Source organism: Penicillium cataractarum, assembly GCF_028827025.1.
Source record: "Penicillium cataractarum strain IBT 29864 chromosome Unknown utg000002l, whole genome shotgun sequence".
In the NCBI taxonomy this organism is placed as follows: domain Eukaryota; kingdom Fungi; phylum Ascomycota; class Eurotiomycetes; order Eurotiales; family Aspergillaceae; genus Penicillium; species Penicillium cataractarum.
In genome coordinates this window covers 2,576,744-2,598,837 of record NW_026622738.1, presented here as the reverse complement: position 1 = coordinate 2,598,837, position 22,094 = coordinate 2,576,744, and the positions used below count along the sequence as shown (strand labels likewise).

The 22,094-nt window shown below is 48.7% G+C and overlaps 9 protein-coding genes across 9 annotated transcripts; 2 read left to right on the top strand and 7 right to left on the bottom strand.

Annotated features, from left to right (window-relative positions):
• Positions 1-1,151: 1,151 nt before the first annotated feature.
• On the bottom strand, positions 1,152-1,853 carry N7496_003006 (uncharacterized protein; the record flags this gene model as incomplete). The annotated part of the gene is made up of 1 exon (XM_056695937.1): positions 1,152-1,853. The coding sequence occupies one exon, from the start codon at positions 1,851-1,853 to the stop codon at positions 1,152-1,154; it is 702 nt and encodes a 233-aa protein (XP_056558149.1).
• Positions 1,854-5,173: 3,320 nt separating this feature from the next.
• On the top strand, positions 5,174-6,532 carry N7496_003005 (putative zinc metallopeptidase; the record flags this gene model as incomplete). Its single annotated transcript, XM_056695936.1, has 2 exons — positions 5,174-5,186; positions 5,253-6,532. The coding sequence occupies 2 exons, from the start codon at positions 5,174-5,176 to the stop codon at positions 6,530-6,532; spliced, it is 1,293 nt and encodes a 430-aa protein (XP_056558148.1).
• An 863-nt stretch (positions 6,533-7,395) lies between these two features.
• On the bottom strand, positions 7,396-7,878 carry N7496_003004 (uncharacterized protein; the record flags this gene model as incomplete). Its single annotated transcript, XM_056695935.1, has 1 exon — positions 7,396-7,878. One exon carries the CDS (start codon positions 7,876-7,878, stop codon positions 7,396-7,398), a length of 483 nt encoding a protein of 160 aa, XP_056558147.1.
• A 1,273-nt stretch (positions 7,879-9,151) lies between these two features.
• Positions 9,152-10,237, bottom strand: N7496_003003 (NAD(P)-dependent alcohol dehydrogenase; the record flags this gene model as incomplete). The annotated part of the gene is made up of 1 exon (XM_056695934.1): positions 9,152-10,237. One exon carries the CDS (start codon positions 10,235-10,237, stop codon positions 9,152-9,154), a length of 1,086 nt encoding a protein of 361 aa, XP_056558146.1.
• A 385-nt stretch (positions 10,238-10,622) lies between these two features.
• Positions 10,623-12,311, bottom strand: N7496_003002 (Zn(II)2Cys6 transcription factor; the record flags this gene model as incomplete). The annotated part of the gene is made up of 4 exons (XM_056695933.1): positions 10,623-11,420; positions 11,487-11,618; positions 11,694-12,191; positions 12,252-12,311. 4 exons carry the CDS (start codon positions 12,309-12,311, stop codon positions 10,623-10,625), a joined length of 1,488 nt encoding a protein of 495 aa, XP_056558145.1.
• A 636-nt stretch (positions 12,312-12,947) lies between these two features.
• On the top strand, positions 12,948-14,501 carry N7496_003001 (OSTA/TMEM184 family protein; the record flags this gene model as incomplete). Its single annotated transcript, XM_056695932.1, has 6 exons — positions 12,948-13,222; positions 13,285-13,537; positions 13,597-13,722; positions 13,775-13,924; positions 13,979-14,312; positions 14,464-14,501. 6 exons carry the CDS (start codon positions 12,948-12,950, stop codon positions 14,499-14,501), a joined length of 1,176 nt encoding a protein of 391 aa, XP_056558144.1.
• A 130-nt stretch (positions 14,502-14,631) lies between these two features.
• N7496_003000 (DUF726 domain protein) lies at positions 14,632-16,824 on the bottom strand (the record flags this gene model as incomplete). Its single annotated transcript, XM_056695931.1, has 1 exon — positions 14,632-16,824. The coding sequence occupies one exon, from the start codon at positions 16,822-16,824 to the stop codon at positions 14,632-14,634; it is 2,193 nt and encodes a 730-aa protein (XP_056558143.1).
• Positions 16,825-17,234: 410 nt separating this feature from the next.
• N7496_002999 (uncharacterized protein) lies at positions 17,235-18,667 on the bottom strand (the record flags this gene model as incomplete). The annotated part of the gene is made up of 5 exons (XM_056695930.1): positions 17,235-17,551; positions 17,620-18,052; positions 18,108-18,129; positions 18,188-18,468; positions 18,506-18,667. The coding sequence occupies 5 exons, from the start codon at positions 18,665-18,667 to the stop codon at positions 17,235-17,237; spliced, it is 1,215 nt and encodes a 404-aa protein (XP_056558142.1).
• A 1,365-nt stretch (positions 18,668-20,032) lies between these two features.
• Positions 20,033-21,331, bottom strand: N7496_002998 (uncharacterized protein; the record flags this gene model as incomplete). The annotated part of the gene is made up of 4 exons (XM_056695929.1): positions 20,033-20,474; positions 20,528-20,648; positions 20,698-21,073; positions 21,140-21,331. 4 exons carry the CDS (start codon positions 21,329-21,331, stop codon positions 20,033-20,035), a joined length of 1,131 nt encoding a protein of 376 aa, XP_056558141.1.
• Positions 21,332-22,094: the final 763 nt, after the last annotated feature.

Below are 22,094 nucleotides of genomic sequence, written 5' to 3'. Positions count from 1 at the left end.
GAGTATCGGGGTCTAGATTTTGAAAACCCCTCGTTACATGGCAGACTTTGTGGTACTAGTCTTTCGAGAGTGTTCGAGTATGATCGATGAATTGTGGCGGGTCTTATCGTAGGAGAACTTGGGATTAGGGATTAGCCTTGTGCGCCTTGTCGGGAGATCAGCTACAGTCTCTTCGGGAGACCCCGCAGGTGACTCACGGAACTAACTTTCGCAGTCTGGCCTGTCGGGGTCTTGAATTTTATTAGATCGAGCTGAAGTCGTTACAGTACTGCAGAGCCGAATATGGTGGGTGTACTTGGTAGCTGTATGCCCCACTAGTCTACTGTAATGTATACAATGAAGTCTGTGTTTTGAGTTTGAAACATGATTGTTTTTTTTTGGGTATTTGAGTGAACTAGGCATCAAAGCAAACATAATACATCGTAGCAGGCCACATTGCACATAACCACAGTATTCATCAATAACAAAGGAAAAATAATCATATCATAGCGGAGAATAATAGGAAATCCTCCAAGTAATGCAGTTCATACTGAATACTGTACTGCACACTTCTCCCACGAGAGTGAGTCACAAATCAATGTCCAATGACAAAACATAGCAGAAAACCGTAATGCATGAACACAAAGTTAAGGGGGGTTACAATACCCTTGTACTCTCATTGGCTAGCACACCCTCCTGCATTGAGGCAGATGCGGAGTGGTCGAGGTGCATGCCAAGAATGGCGAGAGCCAAGTATGTACTGTATTGATTCCCATTGAAGTATAGAGAGCTCCAGTAGGGGAAATTCCCGCATCGGAGACACCGGACCGAAGGGGGTTTCCCATCTGGGAGTCCGACGATTTCCCCGTGATGACTGGAGTCATACTGTATTGAACTGAACTGAAAGATGGGCGTCTTTTTTTTGGTGGGCTGCGTCCCAGAGCGCCGTTTTGTGGTAGTTCTGTATCGGTGGTTTCGGGGGAGTCCAGACGGGCACCCACTTCGTGTTTTGGGGGGTTCCCATCTGGGAGATGACCGGCTTGCGGTCACTTATGAGGGACAGTCAATGTCCGGAAATACATTGAAGCTTTTATAGCTAGCAACTGGATCTTGAAGCGTTTTGACGGATAAAGGCGGGCGTTCGTAGACAGATTGCGCGAGAACCGGAGTGTTCAACGGTAGTAGTCGGAGCGACGACGAACCTGAGTAGATTCGTACTGGCGCTCGACCCGGTCCTGGCGGTCCGAGTTGTACAGCGAGCCACGGCTGTTAGAGCTGCGGTTGGGAGAAGTGTGTGGAGACGGGTAGATGACGACTCGGGGCTTGCTGTTGGACGGGGATCGCTCGATGATGCGAGTGTTGGGCGAGGGCTGAGGGGATTGCGTGTTGGAGCGAGAACGAGGCTCGCGGTGTTCAACCACGGGGCCAGATCGACGGGGTCCAACGGGGTATGTAGCATCGTAAGAGCTGCGGATGGAAGTAGAGCGGCGATGAGAGGACTGGGGAGGAGTGGAAGGAGGCATGACTGGCGGGGCACGACCACGAGGAGAAGCAAGACGCATGCCCTTGTCAATGTTCTCGATCAACGTGCGAGCATGGGAACCCTGGCGCAGGAGCTTGACTCGCATAGGCTTGCCGTTTTCCTTGTCCACGACCGAGAAGTGTTTTCCATCCACGCTGTAGAGGTACTTGGTGACGACCTTGGCGCGGCGCTGGCCACGCTCACAGAGGGTATCACTGCTGGACTGGAGGGCGAGGGCGCAGGGAGTGCAGTGGCTCACATGGCGCTCAAATTCGTCGACGACCAGCTTTTCGTCGTCGTGGAGGTCGCGCACCACGACGGGGGGCTCGACGATCTCGATGGGGCCGGGCATTGTGTTGGAGCGGCCGATTCTGAAGAACCGTCTAGTCAAGCTGCGACGAGGAGGAGAGGAAGGGCTGAGAGGAGTGGTGGGGCGATTGGGAGACACCGTGACGGATTGTTGGAGGATCACTCGAGAGACGGTGGATGTACCGCCGATGACGTATGGTGGAGTGGGAATGAATTGGTGGTAGAAGAGGATGAGACTGTCGATGAGAGTATAGGAGGGTCTGATCAAGAGTGTAGATGTGGAAACCAGACAGTGGAGTGCGTTGAGGAAGTGAAGTATGAAACCGAGTCACGATGGGAGGCGGGGGGAAGGTGTTTTATAGTTTTTATATTTGTATACTTCGACGGAGTATAGAATAAATACTAGGGTGCTGGTCCTGGTCATGGCAGCCTGGCGGGTCTGGCGTTTGCAGATCTACTAGGTTTAGTTGTAATCGGAGTACCGAGTACTGCCTCCAGAGTAAGAATAGTCACGAAAGCAGTGCTTTGATAGGGTCATTTCCACTCCTAGCTCCGAACTAAAACTCCACTAAACTTCAAAGCAGCCTCTAGCGTGTGGCTCAGTTGACACCGCCGTGTGGACGAGGCCCGATCGCCTGATTGGCTGGCTGCCCCCAATGGACGGTCTGTTCTGGAGAGAAAGACGGCGTGTTTACATTTCAGTACGCAATATACATGGTTTTACCGATAGTTAACTATAGTTCATACTGGTTTACATTTGTAAATGACCAGATTCATCTCTCCATACCTTCTCAAATCCTCCGCCTTTTCCCCCTCTCCAGCCCTTGTCGTCATTTGTTAGTGAATTCTGCCCTGTTGCCTACGCCTTTTCCAGGCCACACATGTCATCCTTCATCCCCCCCCTGCTGTGGCTTGAGTCTCTCGTGTTCCTGCGCCGCAGACCAAGTCTCGTGTTCCCCCCCCCTCTAGACTCCGAATCTTGGGGGACCCTCCCAAATTCACGTCATCTACTCCTATCCAATCCAAGCCATCACCACAAGGCAGGTTCCCGTGGACTTGCATTGATGGCCAGTGATCCTATTCCATTCTATGAATTTCTATCTGTTCATGATAATTCTATCAAATCAGCCTGATTCTATCCCCACTGCCCCGTCCCCCGCTGATTTGCCCCGCTGCCGCTGTCCTCCATGGCCAGTGTCTACTGCGACGGCATGCAAAACATCTCCATTGTTTATTGTTCACCTCGGAAATATCACCCTCGTGAAGTTTGATGCCAAAATTAAACGATATACGAGTCGGTGTTTCGAATCTTTATTTTCGACCCCTGCTCTAAGAATAGGCCCGACGATCGGGATCTCTCTCTTTCGGACCCCACGTTCTCACCTTACACAAGTTACACTAGTCTCGACCATCCCCCCCCCTTATCCTCAGCAGCCGCAAAAGCCACCGTTTAACAAGTGCCCGGGTTGAAAGTTGAATATCGTGCTCAAGCCAGGATTCTGCTAAGCCCCAGCCACAAACACCGCTTATCTTCCCTTGTGATTCGACCCCGTATTCACCAGCCACGGTCTCTCCTCTTCCTCATTGCTGACACCTTTCTCGTTCCTGGACGAGCCACCCGCTCGAACCTCTTGTCTCTCCCTCTCTCTCTCTCCTGGGGCCAGACCGTGGACTTGATCAACCACAGGGCGCGATTTGAAAGTCTCAAGGTAATAGGCTCTTCTTGCATGATTCTTTAACATTCTAATTCCAGTCTCTTCTCTTCCAATCTCTTCCCTTTGTTTCAGTCTGCCTACCAGGCCCCCGCGAACGAGCCTCGTGTTTCTGGCCGTTATCTCGATGCCTGGGCCACTCGCAAACTATACACTCAAAGGACACCGCGTCCTCTCGACTTGCCCCCAATCGACTTGCAACCGGGATTGACCAATGCTCCCCCCCCCCTGTCTATACAGTCTCGACCCGGGTTGGACAATATGATTCTGCTTACCTGTCGGCATTGTCCACCATCCCTGGACCCTCCCAGTGACTCGGGACTCGAGGACTCGACCCTGCATTTAGGGCAACCCTGCCACACACACACACACACACACACACACACACACACACACACACACACACACACACACACACACACACAACCACTGCCCTATACTAACCATCTGCGCATGTGTTTCCGTATTCTCATCGACCCTTCAACCAGCCCTGCCGGGCTAGCTCAATCGGTAGAGCGTGAGACTCTTAATCTCAAGGTTGCGGGTTCGACCCCCGCGTTCGGCTATTCCTACAGAAAACCTGAGATCTTTCTTTTTGTCTTTGCAAATTTTTTTCAATTTTTTCCATTCCTGATGCTCTTGGGCCCTTCGCTGAGTGGCTGTGGTGGATGGGAAGGCCCACACTAAGTGGGGATCGGCCCGATGGGAAGAACGGATTCGCCAAGACGCATTGAGAACCGGACTGGACGGTACGTCAGAAGAGCAGATGACCAACGGTCCAAATGTCTGATTATCTGCGTAATGATGGTCAGATGAGAAAAAGCAAAGAAAAGATACCGTAGTACTGTAATCGGTAGTATGCTAGTATACTAGTATACTACAGTCGACTAACGGTATGAAACAGGCAGACAGTTCTGGGTAAATGCCCCGGTCAATGCGCAAGGCAGAATGTGCCATCCCCGATCTAGTCCTTGACAGTGTGCTTTTCAGCTGGACATGGTCTCTGTCTAGCCCCAAGTCTATCAGAACAGGCATCAATGTTGGTTACCAACAATGCATATCATATCTTTTGGGCAGAATGTGGTTGACTTGCATCTGCAGGTGATTATTAACCCGGTGGCCCAATGCATGAATATGTCATGCACAATCTGCGTGATATATCTCGGACACTCAAGGTAGTTTAGCTTATAAACCAATCTTCAAAAATCAGACTCCAGATTATTCACTCATTACCCGGCTAACCCGGGTTGCAAAATTATCACCCTTCAATAATTAATTTAATTTGTAATCGCAATGAACACGTAGTCATTGTTGTTTACTATCGTAGGTATGTACTTCCTCGTCCTCGACGTATGAATATCATCGGTCGGAGATTTAGTGTGGCGGTGCAGCATCAATACTGCATGTACTACACCTAATGCACTACACTGCAGCCCTAGCTGTATGAACAGAGCCTCCATGCTTATGAAGGACTCGGCATACATGTTTGGTTCTGATCTTGCGGAACCCTGTTTCGGGGAACTCAATTCACTCCAAGAACCGCTTCCATCTACCGACGGATCTACATTGACGTCGTTGAATAACCACTCCCGAGTAGACACCATGGATTTCCATCGACTTTTTATAATCATTACTATCTTATCCAGCGATCATGTCGCTACAAGGTACGTTAACCCTAGTAATCACCTCACTTCTTACACTCCAACCACCGGGCATCTAACATTATACAGAGCAATCGGATCACCCGGATGAGCTTCTAAACCATCTACAAACCATCATCACCAATTTCCTCCCCGACCTAAAACCCTTCGAAAAAATATATCGCCAAATCCACCAACACCCCGAACTATCCGGTCAAGAAGAACAAACCGCCCATCTAGCAGCCACCCACCTCCAATCCCTCCACTATGAAGTCCACACCAGCATCGGCGGCCACGGCGTCGCAGGAATCCTGCACAACGGCAAAGGTCCCACCATCCTCCTCCGCGCAGACATGGACGCCCTCCCCGTAGAAGAAAAGACCAATCTTCCCTACGCCAGCATTCGCTTCGTCAACGACGAATCCGGATCCCGCACACCCGTCATGCACGCTTGCGGCCACGATATGCACGTCACCAGCCTCCTAGCCACAACCAGTCTTCTCCACGCCGCGCGCGACCACTGGCGCGGCACGCTAATATGCGTATTCCAACCATCCGAGGAACGACTAAACGGCGCACGGGCTATGCTAGACGACGGGCTCTACGAAAAAGTGCCTCGACCGGATATCGTCCTCGCGCAGCATGTCATGCGCATGCGCGCGGGCACAGTCAACATCCAATCTGGACCGCTTCTCACCGCGGCAGATGCGTTTGACATTCGCATTTTCGGGCGCGGGGGACACGGGTCTGCGCCGCAGAATACCATTGATCCGATTGTTATCGGGGCGTCGGTTGTTATGCGGCTGCAGACGATTGTGTCGAGGGAGGTTGCTCCTGGGGAAGTGGCGGTTGTTTCGTGCGGGAGTATTCGGGGTGGGAATTCGGCGAATACGATTCCTGATTATTTGGATTTGCAGGTTACCGTGCGGACGTTTAGGGAGGATGTTAGGGGGAAGGTATGTGAGGCGATTTGTCGGATTGTTGAGGGGGAGTGTTTGGTTGCTGGGGCTGTGGAGAAACCTAGGATTACGAGGGTTGTTGCGTCGCCGGCGACTGTTAATGATGAGGGGAGTGTGGGGAGGTTGAGGGGTGTGTTTGGGGGGTATTTTGGGGATGCGTTGGTTGGGATGGAGGCGCCTAGTGCTAGTGAGGATTTCTCGTTGCTGGCGACGGCTGTTGGGGCGCCGTATGTGATGTGGATGTTTGGGGGTGTGGAGGAGAAGACTTGGGATGAGGCTGTTGCGAAGGGTACGGTGAATGAATTGCCTAGTAATCATTCGCCTTACTTTGCGCCGGTGATTCAACCGACTCTGCGGACGGGAGTGGATGCTATGGCTCTTGGAGCGTTGACTTTCTTGGGACGGAAATGAAGGATGAATTGCATAGGGTACTGCCAAACTCGAAATCAGATCCCCTTCTTGCACACGTAGATTATTTCCCAAACGATAAGCTCGATTAAATTAGCGACCTGCAGGCCCCTCATCTCTGGCCGCAATTTGCCGGATTTCATAGAGCGTCTTGCTGGAACTACGCAAGATATCTACATATATTCGAAGCTGCGAATCAATTCATTCAAAGTAATATCGACTCTAGCTACAGTAAAAATATGTAAAGACGAAACCCGTTCAACGATCTACCGTCACTTAGTTTAACTCGTAGGGCAATTTTCTTTGGGTTCACCTTGGTCTGTCAAAGTTTTTATAGAACACTACCGAGGTACGCTGTTAAGAAGCTAGTAGTGTTCCCTCTTGGACTGGATCTCTATATTCTTGAATGCTTGATTACGTCTGCAAGTTGGAAGATGCCGAAGTCTGTAAGTATTTACTAGTCACCATCTCAACAGAATATCGGCCTATCCAGATCAGTGAACTAGCCGCTTTTATCAACGTGCCTGGTACTGGCGGGAGAGGGAGTTACATAAAGATAACTGAATCAAAGACTCGATAATTCCCTGGAAAGTGCAGACGTGTACTTCCAGTATACCAGTGTAAAAGTAGAGGAGATTCTGCTTAGCTAACCTGTAGCGAAGTTCGAAACTAATCTCAGTTTTTATCTGAAGTGGGTTCTTTTGCCTTTTCAGATGTTCTTGCCTGTGGCGAAACAAAATCGCAAGTTAACAGTACGAGGGCTGCACTTAAAACAATATCGGACAGGTTTAATCAAGACGTCCGTCTGCATTGTTAAAAAAATTCATATAAATTGATCATATCTGTGCAAAATTGAACTCACTGCTTTAATCATTGAAGACTGCCCCTAGCTGATCAATATCTTCTCCTGCCCTTCCATAGAACCCATATAGCTTTCTACCATATGCAGGTTGAATACATTGGACACCGCCGATTCCTCCAGCCTCGAAGTAGTCCCTATCCTCATGTGTCATCGAGTCATGAGTCCCGATTCTTAGTGAATGCACACGGCCGGTTGATCCGTATATATACATCCAGTAAATGGGTTGATTGCCGGAAAAGAAGTCAAAATTGGTGTGCAGTATGCTCTGCTCTTCTTTTGGCGGGCAAGATCCAGCCTGGCCTAGTTCGACGTGGCCCAGTTCATCCTTGGCCCATCTGATTTTGATTCCCTTCAGGACAATATCTTTCTCAAAATTATCACTGCCTCTGCCGTACCATACGTCCAGTTGTTCCACAGGCCTATTGTCACGCCAGAGGTTGAATATCTCGCCACCATTACCACCAACAGTAGGGCCCATCTGAACCATGATGTAGAGTAATGGTTTTCCGGGTGTTATAAAGTAGAGATTCAGGTTTGATAAATTCAACAAAGTGTAAAAAGTATTCTTGAGGAGATAGGATACCTACCCATATTTGTACCTCTGGCTTTTGCCTCCTTCCACGAGAGCAAATTAGCACTCAGACATCTCGATCCTTTCTAACAGCATACATCTATTGTGTAGTTTCGTCATCCTTTACATGTTAGGTCCCATGACCTATTACATGGCTTAAACGAAGACGCATTCGGTTATGTTCCAACACAAATCATAACTATCAACATACTACCATGGGTACATGAAAGTATTGTTGTAGGTTCTAGAACATATTATCTAATAATAACGCGTGGGTTACCCGTTGAGTGGTACCGAAGATCAGTATATTTAAGGGTTCAGGGATGAAACGCGTAACTCCATTAATGGATTGCACTTGGCAGCGAAACCCTGAGGCGTTAACGCTTCATAGTGGAGATACGGACTAGAATAGTTATAATTCTAATAGTATCTAGAAATCAATTAAATTATTGCTAAATTTGAGATAGTAATGACAATCCCCAGAAGTATGTGCTTATAGTGCAATCGATCACTCGGTGTGGGATTATATGACGTGCATTGATATTGCACGTGTTTTCTTTTGAATACGTGTTAGAGGGGGAGGGGGGGGGGGGTTATTCTCTAGAAGAGTATACGGTGAAATAACCTGACAACGAAGGCAAATTTAGCCGCGTGATGATTTATCTCTGCGTCAACGGGCAATAAAAAGCATTGAATTAGCACAGCTTGGCAGAAATCTAACCCATGCTAGGAATATATCTCGATTGCTAAAATTATGCATCTTAGATGGTAAAAGCTTGCAATAATTATGGATCTATGTCTGTATCCCTTCCCTTGCCCAGTATCATTTCTGTGAGTGATCGTTGAGCGAAGGACGATAACGAGGAGCGATAGCGGAAAGGCGACGAACCACTCGCACCTCGTGCCGCCTAGTTTGTTTGGTTTGTTTACCGAGGTGGTTCTACGCACTCTACTGTAACATGGTCCATACGACTCTGATACGTTGACTATTATGATGTCACTATTTATTACCGTATATGGTTAGGGCTGGAAAAACAATCTGTGAGTATACGCCGGGGAATCTGATTTCGAATTCGGCAGTTCAATTAGGGTTATGTATAGTTAGTAGAAGTATCAACATAGTCAACACTCGATAGTGCATATTATCTGGCAGGACGCTTCCAGTCTCGAAATGAACCTCTGTATACTCTTACATCCCAATCCCAAAGGGCTCGTAGTTATTCCCTTTATCCTTTCCCACATGCACCACAATCTTCCCCCTCGTCCGTCCCAAGCGAAGCTTCTCAAACGCCTTCACCACGTCCTCAAACTCAAACACACTATCCACTTGCACCTTGACCACACCTTCTTGCAACCACTCTCCCAACTGCACCAAATGCCTTTGCACAGGTTTATACATCAACACGACATATCTCCTCCTTCCACCCCCCAAAAACGCCGGCCACGCCAATCGCCCAGCCTGCGTCGTCATACTCGACGCCCCAACCTGCACAAAGACACCCCCCTCCTTCAAGAAATGATGACACTCGTAATACATCTCCGCCGGCGTCCCAATATGATCAAGAATATGATCAAACACAACCCCCCTCGTCTTCAACGTCCCCACAAGATCCTTCTCCGCCGTATAATCAAGAACCTCATCTGCTCCCAACCTCAAACAAAGCTCCATATTCCTCGTCGAGCAAATCGCAGTAACATGACACCCCATCTGCTTGGCAATTTGAATCTCAAACGTCCCACATCCACCCGAAGCCCCATTAATCAACACCTTATCGCCAGCGTTCACATACCCCTCCAAACTCTGCAACGCAGTCTGTCCCGCAATCCCCAGTGTAGCCGCAGAATCAACCTTGACTCCCTCCGGCACAACCGCAATCTGATCCGCCGTCACCAGCGTATACTCCGCCAGGGAACCGAATTTAATCGGATGCGCGGCAGCTCCGCAGACAAGCTCTCCCTCGCGGAAGTGTCGCGCCAGGGGTCCTGTCGTAACGACCCGGCCGCAAAAGTCTATCCCGGGGGATGCGGGTGTGCCGATGTATAGGCGCGCGGGGAGTCCGAGTTCGGGGACTTTGTAGTCTGCTGGGTTTATGGAGGCGGAGAGGACTTGGATGAGGACTTGGGAGCCTTGCGGGGCTGGGGGTGCGCGAGCTGCTGGGTCGAGGTGGAGGTTGTTCTCCAACCCGCCCGAGGTATTTGAGTAGAGCCAGGCTTTCATTGTTGAAGGGTGTGGTGGTGGTGGGAGGATGTCTGGGTTGGGAGGTTGATTTGACATGTTGTGGATTAGGGAGGTGCTTTGGTTGTGGTTGATTTGCTTTTGCGTGGTGCCCGATGTGGCCTGATTGATGCGCTGGTTGGTGGATCGCTCTGTGGTTGATTGGCGGGATTCGGGGGATCCTTCGAGAGTGGAGGGTCTAATGCCAATCGTGATGGAATGGCGGAGAGAAGACCGAGGTTGTGTTTATTGGTGGTTGCCAAGGTTGTTTCACGTTTGATGTTTGATGGTCGGCGATGATTTCCAGTTGAGAATTGAGATGGTCATAGCTTCAGGAACACTGCGGGGCCGGATATTTCGGCCCGAAGTATGAGGTGTCCATCTACACAAGCTCAACTTGCAATGAGATAGTCTTGATATTGTGTCTATGGTCAAAAGAGTGTCATCAAGCAACCTCTAGCTGGCCTCTTAAAAAGACATCCACCTTGGCGATCCCCATCGTATCTCGCAAGAACCGCAATATCGTCTTGAACCACTGGGCTCTCTGCGCAAAGTCCTGACTCTGAACCAACTCATTCCGCAAGCACACCGAGCTAGTAAATATAGGCCAGAGAATTCTATATGCACATAGTCCAGGAACTTGATCTGGAGTGGCCGGGTCAGATGTGCCGTCGGGTGAGATATCGAGGGCGTAGGGCACCGAGCAAGCAATTTCGTCGGTAAGAGTGAGGATCATGTCCAGGCTATGAGACTTGATAGTGGTGAGAGCTAAAATCGGAGATTGAAATGTCGATATAAAGGAAATAATCTTTGAATGGAGTGAGAGTCTTGTCGATCGACACCCATTCCAGTCGCATGCAGCTAGGCGATTTGAATATCGGGTAGCGTACTCGGGTGAACCGGGGGAGTCGAGAAGTTCTCTAGTCCAAGATGGACGGTTGTTATTAGTGATAGGGTGTGTTGAAACATGTGACCATTCTAAAGGTAAAGAGTGACACCAAGATTGAAGCCTGAGATCTATCGAGAGCGCTTCCTGAATGAGGACGAGATCGGCTGCGATCAGCTCTTCGGAGGAGTTGGCTGTCCTGGAAATCGTGCGCTCTCGTAATTTTGAACATGTTGATGCTGCATCTGACATGATCACGACGAGTCGTTTTTTCAATTCCATCGGGAATGGAAATTCTTGTATCCACTGCCGCAGGAGTGCCGGAGGCGACTTAGCCTCGGTCAGGTAGTATATGACCTTGCAATAATTAGTCGAAGTTCCCAACCTAGTACTCTAGAACGATGCACAGATTCGTTTTCTTACCAAGTTCATACATAAGATAGCGAGGTAATGATCGCCATCCGTCAAATTCTTGTTATCCCGTTGGGCAATCACGGACTGTGTGCCTTGCATGTGTGTGATCCAAGAGCCATCACGCCGGCCTGAAGTAAGCATCTAAGACTCAGAGTTAGCTCACCATGAGCGTAAAGAGTTTGCTATGAATCAAGAAGCGACTGGTAATAAACGCACCTCATACATCCCCAGAAGCCAAATGACCATGAGAATCTCGTCACGCTGTACCTCCACAGCATCGTTCATCGTCGTTGCCAGCCTTTGCAGTGCCAGTCCATAGTGTACACTACTCGCTCTTTTCGCTTCTTGCGAGTTGCATCTCCCGTGAAAATTGGCATAAGCTACTGCAGCCACCACGGAGACTAAACAAGAATTCGGAGCCGTCTCCCGAAGTTGATGGCGTAGTCTGCTGAGAGTTCCGGGCCAGGGGATCACAAAGTCATAGTACAGGCGGTTATATGCAAGTTCAGACAACGGTGGGCCAAGTGCCTTTGGAATAATAATCTCTTTGGTATCCACAGAGGGCTTGGTATCCGCTCGTTGGCGCCATTTCTTAGTCGCAGCTACCTGGGCGATCGTGTTCTGATTTCGGTGGAAGAGGTCGAATTGCGATTGGTATGCACATTCGTGGTTACCTTTATGGCAACGATAGCAGGATGGTTTATTCTCGTCGCACTGAAAGGTCTGTTAGTATGCCCGGCGAATATGCCCAGTGAGGAGAAACTGGCAACTCACCTTGACTTTCAACTCGCGACACCTCCGACAGCCTTTGCTTGGGCCTCGATTGTTAGGCATTACGACCAGCGAGTGGGCTTCGAGCGCGTCAATTACCACATTGATTATTTCGAGCAGACCAGAGCTTGAATTTAAAGGCCAAAGGGAGTAATCTCTGCGCGGAAGCTGAAGCCAAAGCTGACATGATGATCGACAATCATCACCGCCTCACAGCCTCGCAGCCTCCAAACTTCCCAACTCAATCGCTGATAGGACAACCGCATCCGTTACTACAAAAGGCTTAGCGGCCGCCCCCATTCGATTCTGCAAATCTTAGCCAATCATCACCAGTTAAACTAGGGCCCAGGGATCACAGAACTTGCTCGAATTAGTTTAGCGCAGGGAGGCTTGTCCTAGGCCTGTTGTTATCAAGGCTGAGGTGTGAGAATTTGGTGTTTGGCTATACACTTTGAGCTTCGGGTGGACCGACGCTGCAGAAAGATCAGCAAAGATCATGAAGAATGCTCCACGCCAACGTGGCTGCGCTGTGTCAGATTATAGTTGTGCCTTAAAGATATAAAAGTATGGTTTTGCCCATGGCAATCCAGCAGATTCTCACGCCTTTTGCTTCTTCTCTGCGACGACACTACTTTGTTCAATTCGTTGTTAATCATTTTTGTATCAAGTCATTGATAATTTTCTCGAAAGTCTTGCAACATGGGCTTATTTCACGATAGCAGCAATGATGACACGACGTGTCCAATGCCTAGGCCCCTCGTGGCTGGTTCGTTCCTCTACCTTGGAGCAACGGGTAGTAACAATAAAGCTAATCAAGGGACTCTAGATGCATCGGAAAACTTCATAGGCGAATATACTTTCCACAAGTTTAACATGATTCTTTCCGGTGCTTGTACGGCTGCTACCTGCCTCGTCATCCTATTCACGATGATCAAACACTCTTTACGCTTCAGCAACCCAAACGAGCAGCTCAAGTAAGTCCAATTGCGGGATGATCCCAAAGTCTGACTCAAGATCTGACAAATTTAACTTCTAGAATCATGCGAATTGCTACCTTGTTACCCATCTACTCGATCCTATCTTTTATCCCTATCTGTTTCCCAAACAGCTATGTCTACGTTACCGGCTGGGTAGAAGTCATTCAGGGAATTGCCCTCTACACCTTCCTCATGCTGCTTTGCGACTTTCTTGCTCCAAATGACCGAAACCGTGTGTTCTTCTTTGCATCTCTAAGAATCCCCGGTAGGATGGACAACAACAAGACAACAGATGGATTGACATGGCTCCAAGTTGGTCATCCATACATCTTTTTGAACCTTCAAAACCCAGCTAATTTGGCATGATTTAGAAAACATGGTACTTGGTCCTCCAGTATCCCATTGCCGCCTTTTTGATCGCCATCGCAGAATGTATAACCGAAGCAGCTGGTGTCTACTGTCTGGAAAGCAACAATGGACACTTTGCTCATCTTTGGGTATGGATGATATATCATAGAGATGAAGACTCGGATACTGACATATCCATAGCTTAACATCATCCGAATCATATCCCTCGGTCTTGCAATCATGGCAACTCTTCGATTTTACACCAATCTCAAGTCTCATATGCAAGATCACAAGCCATTGACAAAGCTGCTTGCGTTCAAGCTGGTCGTTGGCCTGGTTTTCCTGGAACAGGTAAGATGGATTTCAGCGGAAATTTTTAATACGCAGAACTCTGATATGTTACAGATTATTTTCATGATCCTACACTCAACAGACGCTCTTAAGGAAACATCAAAGCTGAGCTATGCCGACGTATACATCGGAATACCGACTATGATCATTTGTATCCAAATGGTTCCCTTTGCATTCTTCTTCAACTATGCATACTCTACCAAGCCTTACCGAGTGAATGACAGCAGTGCCCGCCACGGCAACCCCCAGGAATATCTCGCTGTTGAAGAGAACGAGGCGGGCAGAACTTATAAGTCTCGCCAGTACCAGGGTGGCCCTCTCGGTATTTACGCTTGGCTTGCCTTTTGCAACGCCTTAGAGTTCTTCCGTGAGATTACATCAACATACCGTATGTTTCGAGAGGGTCGGATGAGAATGGCAGGTCCTATGGTGTCGCAGGAAAGCTATCCCATGCAGTATGGCATGTAAAGCTTTGGGTCCTCGTTTCTAACTTCCTTCATTTCTTGTTTTGGCTTGTTCTAAATTATGCTGTCTATTAGACTACTTGGAAGACCGGGAGTATGGCGTTGATCTTTGAGGGCATGGATTATAAGCGATTGCTGTTTATGTGTATCTACAGCGTTGTGAATCACACAATGTGCGAAATGAAGCATATCACAATATGATAAAACATCTAGGTTTCATCTTGAACTCAAAAGCTGCCACATCTAGATAGCTGAATATTTCCCCGACTGGTCAGGTAAAGGCGAAGAGTAATCATCATCATCTAAATCCAGCATCTGTATCCGATGATGGGTCATCTGCTCCTCGGTCAGTGTTTTGACCTGCTTCTGCATTCGACCCTCTTCCTCAAAGCCTCCCTCACTATTGAGCTTCTCAGCTGCAGCAGACGGATCCTCTTCTTTCACTCCGGCTTCTCGCTCATTGCGAATTCGCTCTTCTTCTTGTTTCTTGTCTTCATCTGCCAATGCAGCTTCTTCACGTTCAATCTCACTCTGGTCAAGATCTTGTAGCCCAATGGACGTGAGAATGCTTCCGAGCAGGTACTGGTACCGAAGGTGGCCACTAATCTTCTCACTGAAATTGAGGTTCTCGACACCAGGAACGCCTTCGATGGGCTGTAGCCCGGCAACACCATACTGAAGACTGCTGGTCCGATAGAGGAACGCAAGAACTGAATCATTCTCAGAGTAAACATTGACAACTCTGCCACTCACGACACTGCGAATACGGCGCCAAGCCTCACCATCTGACGGGGTCGGAGATCCCATGAGGATGACGGACTCGACGAGCCCGTATGCCCCCCGCCGACATAGACTTTGCAGACAAGAGTAAATCAGGCGAGATCCAAGGGAATAACCAATCAACGTAACGGGTCGTTCACCTTGGGCTTTATCAATAAGTGCGTTGGCCAGAACCTCGCCAGCCTTGTCAGCTCGAGACTTGGCAACACTGAAAGGGTTATCAACCACACGGGCGACTTTCATGAGACCCACTGGGAGCATCACCGCACTCATGATGGCCGCAAAGAATGTTCGACTAAGGATCTCTCGTCCAGCGACCGACCATGCAGCACTAGTTACCAGCGCAGAAATCGCATTTCCAAGATTCAACAGGGATTCAGTCTCCCAGCGCAGGGCAAACACCTCCGAGTCTGCCCCGACGACACGCCATGGAATCACAAAGTCTGACTCTTCTTTTACCCATCCGGTAACGCCAATTGTGACACGAAGACGGTGATCTTGTTGAGCAGCCTCACTTTCATTCTCCGTTTTTTGCTTCCGAGCTCCTCGAATTGGAATGAATGCAAAGTCTTCAACCTCGCGGGCATACTGGTCCATCATGCGACCAGTCATACGGCCGCCATAGGCACCAAAAAGACCGCCAACTAACACGCTGCTACCAGCAAGAGCACCTAGATACCCAGCTGCTGCAGTGGCACCAAGGCCGAGTCCGCCCATGATGCCTCCAATTCCCGCAGCTACCAGAGGCGCTGCGAGACCACCAGTGATGCCGATGAGAGCAGCACCAGCGACGGATGCAATGCCGACTTTCCATGCTCGACTATTGTCTTTCTTCTTAGGTTCTGCTTTGTTCTCTGGCTCTTGTGAAAGTGCCAGAACTGTGTCTAGAAGCCCTCGTGCCACTTTGACTTCATTCTCGTTGAGTACTTTCACATCAATCTCCAAGCTGGACGAGACATACAGCAACAGTACCCGAGAGTATGCGCTGTAGTGCTTCAAACTGAGCAGCAGTAGTAGAAGAGAATGCAGAATGAGCAGCCTGGTAGTTTTCGGAAGCTGGAGTAGTGGTGTCTCGATAGGGTGGTAAACTTGGCGAAGTTTGTCCATTCTCTCTTTGTCCTCCTCTAATGGGATATCATCAGATTTGGCAGCATCCGAGCTGTCCTTTTCTTGGACCTCATCGTCCTTGTTAACGACCTGACCAATTCGTAATAGAACCGCATCTCTCCAATTTTCAAAATGGGCGACCGTCTTCTTCTTAGCGCGGGCTTTAGCCGCCGCCACAGTAGCATTCCTCCTAGGAGGGGGTCGTTGTCGCTGTTCTCGCGGTATCGCGCTCTCTCCCGAGGCTGGACTTGATTCATCCTGTGGCCTGGTAGGTAGCGGTGGTGCTTCCTCCTTCTTTTCAGAACCGGGGCTCTGATCTGGAGAATATTCATTTGTTGTAGAGATTGGCTGGGGATTCTCGAATATCTCAAGAAGTCCAACTCGCATTGATTCCGCGATCTCCGCTACCAAGACTGTGAGGTCGGCGCGTTGCGACCGGTCCAGGATTGACGTCAGATCTTGTCCACGATCATCGCCCGCGGCAGCAGGTGTATTGGATCGTTTGGACTCGAATAGCGACGCATTTCTTGCTTTGAAGTTTTTGAACATTGAGATGGAAAAAATATAGTTGTTCTAGCATGCAACGGGCTTTTATAAAGCAAGATGATGTCCCGAAGCTTGGAAGTAACGTTGTAAAGAGGGGCTGATCATCTTGGCTGGGGGCTGGAACACCCTGAGCCTCAGGCACCAAGCAAGCTATCCCCGAAAGCAGCGATGGATGACAACAACGAAGAATGATTGAACTCAAGTCCTATAGTTCATGCGACCTAGTGTGAGCAGAGATTATTACCCAACATCTATAACCATCTCTTATATATCATATAAGTGCACTTCCGGGATAATTGTGATGGATAGCTCCTGTGAATACGTTACATAGATTGTGATTGAACGCAGATTATGAAGTCTTGATAAATTGTACTCTAGGTATCCTTCATGGTATCTTCTGAAAAGCCCTCTCCTCAACGGCGTACCCTCGTTTCTAGAACCGATTCGTTGCCCCTAGGAGAACTCCAAATCTGAACTAGCTCTAGCCCTACTTGATCGAACAGACTCTTCCATTGGGATACGGTTCGTTCAAGCCCTGCAGTATGAAGCCACATGAGGATATCCATTTCCGCAGCCCGAAGCTCAGAGCCAGTGTCTGGGAGGACATAGTCGTCAATCAACAGGGTCGAGTACTCAGGGTCCATTGCCTCGACAATTCGAGACAGGATTTGAGCGCTCTTGGCATCAGACCAATTATGTAGGACGTCGCGAAGAAAGTAAATACGGGATCCTATGCACAGTCATTAACAATCAGCTTTCTTTAGGGGGCGAGAAATCGGCAGTTGGTAACCAACATACCTTTAATTGGCTGAGGGGTGAAAAAGTCATACTCCATCGCCTCGACTCCATCGGGCAATTTCTCAACCCGCTTCAGGGTCAACGGGAGATCCTGTAATATGAATCGACCTGGAAGCTCGGGGTACTTTTCCTTGAGTCGGGCAATCTCTTGCCCTGGTCCTCCTCCAATGTCTACCATGAGGGTTGCTCCAGACTCTGTCCGAGCATCTTGTACTTTCTCTGCTGCAGGGTAAATGTCAAACCACTGTGGCATGTCTTCCACACGCCGCGCAGCCATGTAGTCATCAAATGCTTGTTTCTGTTCGGGATTTTTCTCGAGTAGCCCAAATATCACGTCTGTACCATGTGCGTATTTGAATAGGGTGACAGCATCGGGCTCGTCCGCGAACTGTTGGATTCCGGGGCCACGCATGTACTCGACCAATTTCCCGCCCTTTCACCATTAGTCCCGGAATGCGAATATGTACTTGGGTTAATTTAAATCTCACCATTCCAAAATCTAAATCAAAGCTGCAATTATGTCAGCGATGAACGCCGTGTAAAACTTTGGTTGCGCAACGTCACCTACTGGTGTTTCTCAGCCGCAATTGACCCCGGTAAAATCTTGAACCGAGTTTTCTCGTTAGCAGCATAGAGCTGATTTCCAACTTCATCGCATAGACCAATGGCCGTCAGGACGCGCATAATTCGGATCGTGAGAAGCAGATCCGATTTTGTCTCCTGGGAGATCTCCGCGGCGGAAATGGGCTGACCATCCTTGGCCGCGATAACATGGAGATATCCATATTCAACTGCGACGCGAATGGATATGTTCTGCATAATCTGTGTAACCAAAACGTTAGATGTGAGCTAATCGCTAAGCAAGTGCTGTCATCATTCCGCTTACTTGAAAGTTAAGCCGCGATGTTGTTTCGAGAGGGGTCTCTGCCGCGAGCTGTAACTCACGAATAGCTCTGAGAAGATCTGCATGGGCATCTTTGTCTCCTAATGCCTCATGGCTAGCAAGAGTCAGGACTTTAGCCAGCGCTTCGTTGAAAGCCAAAGGCATTTTGTCAATAATGCGATGCTATAGATGGGCCAAGAATTTGCAGTTTCTGGAGAGGAAAGAAACAAGAACCACGGGCATCAATTTGGAAGAACCCATGTTAGCCGTAAAGGCGTGAATGCTGTTATCATTGTCAATCATTTCGAAGAGCGGGGAAATTGATGCATCGAATCCCTTTGCATGCGAAGCGAACTACTGCAACCAACTGTTTGCGAGTCATGGAAGTGGAGTGTTATCGGGGAGATCATCCTTTGATGCGGGAAGCCCCCTGTTTAGCTTCAAGTTGGCACACTGTCACACCAGTTGGAAGCCTTGTGCCCTCTTGACCAAACACCCCCCCCTATGACCACAAACTTCAGGCAGAAGCATAATTGTTCGAGTGTAAACTGCCAGATCTCGGAATGGCGCCGCTTAACCACATGAACTAGGCGAGAATTGAAGTTTGGCCTGAGCCCTCCTTGCATAGAGCGGAAGCCACATCCCAAGCTAACCTTTTGCACGCAAGTCTATTGTGCATTAGTTGGGGATTTTCTATCCCTAGAATCATGACTTGCGTGTTCAATCTTGGGCGTGATTCCGCCAGTAGCCCCGAAGATAGAGGCATTAACATGGAATTCTTTATTTCCATAGTACGAAGTCAGTACCTTTTTTAAGGTCGGCCGCATGTCTTTACCCGTCGATATGAATGTGGCTGTGTATCATTGGAAGAGGCTCCCATGCAGCTACAAGGATCACCAAATTATTTACAAGCCGGTATCCGTCTTGAATTACAGTATACGCCGTATGGATGGACTCCGTCGGTGATCTTCGGCCATTTTGGACTTCTACACTTCCAGAGACGTTTCCTAGGGGTTCGTTTCCTAGCCAAATCACATACCTCGAGAATGCCTGAAGATGTGGTAGAAGAAGCATTAATTATAGGGTGAGACTGCTGCCACCCCCCAGATTTCCCGCGCGTACCCCCTAGGGCCTTAGATCTCTGCCTGGCGGGCTTCGAAAGATGAGTACAAGCATGTTAGCGGAAGGTCCTTTGAAATACCTTTCCGGAAGCTCTTTTGAGATGTCTTTCCGGATGGCCCACATAATACCTCTCCATCTAAGCAGGTAACTGTCTTTCAAAGTATGTCTAATAAGATGATTTTGATGTTTGGTCAAGATTTTGAACTTGCCACAAAACTCCACTATATAGTATACTACGTGTTGTTATCTCACGCAGAAATCTAAGACCCCCGAGGGTGCGAGCGGAAAATCCAGGGGGTGGCAGCAGCTTTACCCTACTTATATTACATCGTTCAATAAGAAAAATTCATGACTTCTGGTCTCTGTAATTGACAAACGCACTCCTTTCGTATAAAAACTTCATCTTAATCAACGTGACTCGCCGTGGCAGTGCTCGGACACCACACTCGTGTCTTTCGTCACCAAGATATGTCGGGTATCATTTGAAGGCGAGTCACCATGTAAATCGCACTCGGTGTCATGAGTTGCGTCGGCATAGGCAGAGCTCTGGGATGCCCAAGTCCCTGGTATCTGCTCATTCAATTGCACCCAAGACTCTCGCTTATTATTACTCCCATCGCTATACCCACCGGTGTTGCTGCGATTCTTGGAAGAGTAGCCAGTCACACTCTTGATGTCTTGTGTGAATCGAACGAAAAATGGGCGTAGAACAGGTATTGATCCAAATATGATGATGAACCACATTTCGGTCAAGACCCATGTGTTGAGTTGGTATATCGCATAGGTCAGGTCTTCAACGTGCGTAATGGAGGCAATGGCAATGGTTTTGTTGATTCCTGCTATACCAGCACTGCGAAGAAGTTAGATATGCGTTTTATATTTGGATCCCAATGGAGGACTCACATCAAGCCTCCTCCCATAATGAGGCACAGTCCGATTTTGGTCGATAGCTTCATCAATTGTAGCCGGCCAATGATGTATACAGGGTAGGCAGCCAAGAAGAAGTCTGCAGCCGCTCCGATACCTAAGCATGATTAGAAACCCATTATCACTTGATGGTGGTCAACACGTACTGCCTTGAACAAATCCAACCTTTGAGCAGATGTCAATCATATCGCACTTGCCGGGGAGATTGATATCCCACAATTTCTCAGTTGGTGTGCATTGTTTGAAGATCAAGATGATCTCGATAAAATTGATGAGAGCCTGAATCCCCCCAACGCTGTATAGTAAATACTTGCTCTTGCTCATCGTCCTGTTCTGAATTGTCATGAGGAATGCGATCACGGCTATCCGAGCAATTACTAGATCGATAATGGCAAGTACTTGGGCAATCCAACTCCATAGGTTTGTTTTGACGATATTATCGTAGGCGAGAAGATCCTGGTGGTTACCGAGTCCATAGCGGGCGCTCACTGTCATTGTGACCTGAGCCGACAAAGCGACAGTCTAATCAGGTCAGTCGGTCGGCCAGCCCCTCTTTGCAAGGTTGAGTATAGAGAAGAGTCCACATACAAACGCCAATATCACCCACACGAAATCCCATCGTAGTCCAAAAAAACCAGATGACAGCTGGCCTTGGGGGTATACCGAAGCAGTCTTTGCCCGTAAAATGAACAGAATAAAGGCAAGACTCATCTCTGCCCAAGTCACCCCTAGAATCAAGGGGCCTTTGCCTCCATAGGAGACACTTGGCGACTGCGTCATGTCTGCGCGACGAAAGTCTTGGGTAAAAGGTTGGGGAACATGAGCATGTTATGATCAGGCAAGTCTTGAGAAAAGGCAATAACTCTGTATTTGTTGTTATATCCTGGTCAATGGTTTGTTATCGGTGCGTGCAAACCATCCAAGGGTCTCCTTCCGATCGTCAACCCTTCCTAAATTCCTAATTAGGGCAACACATAATGCATGCTTAGCTAATAATCAGCGCCTCACGGGGGTAATTATCATTCTCAACCAGCTGGACGCTCTTCTGTGCTACGATAATCGTTTAATCATTGTCCAATTGCGAGATATTCTGGGCAGCTCAGATCAGTGGAGCCAGCCATGATACATCACGTCTCCACCCCGAACCTAAAGGCTTGGGCTTGCCTCCCCGGTCAATCTCCCACACTTAGCGCGCCCTAGCTAGTGGGGACTGGCCGGGGGTCGCCTAGCGTTGCCGAACCATCCCTTGAAGTCTTATGCACGGAGGTCTGTATGATCACGGCCTCCGAAGGCCGGCCCAAAGAACTGAATTTTACAAAGAAATCATGTAATAATGAAAGTACGTGCAGTTCCAAGGCAGGGGTAGGCCAAACAAGTCCATGTAAATTTGAAACCCCTTCTCGCCCGGATCACGACTGCTTGCAACTTCGCAATTCTTCCCAATCGTCAGCATTTGGCATGGATCGACAAAGAAGGATAGCCAGACACCTTTCGATCTTGAAGCTGCGGGGATATTATAATGCAAAGTAGGTAAGTCATGGCC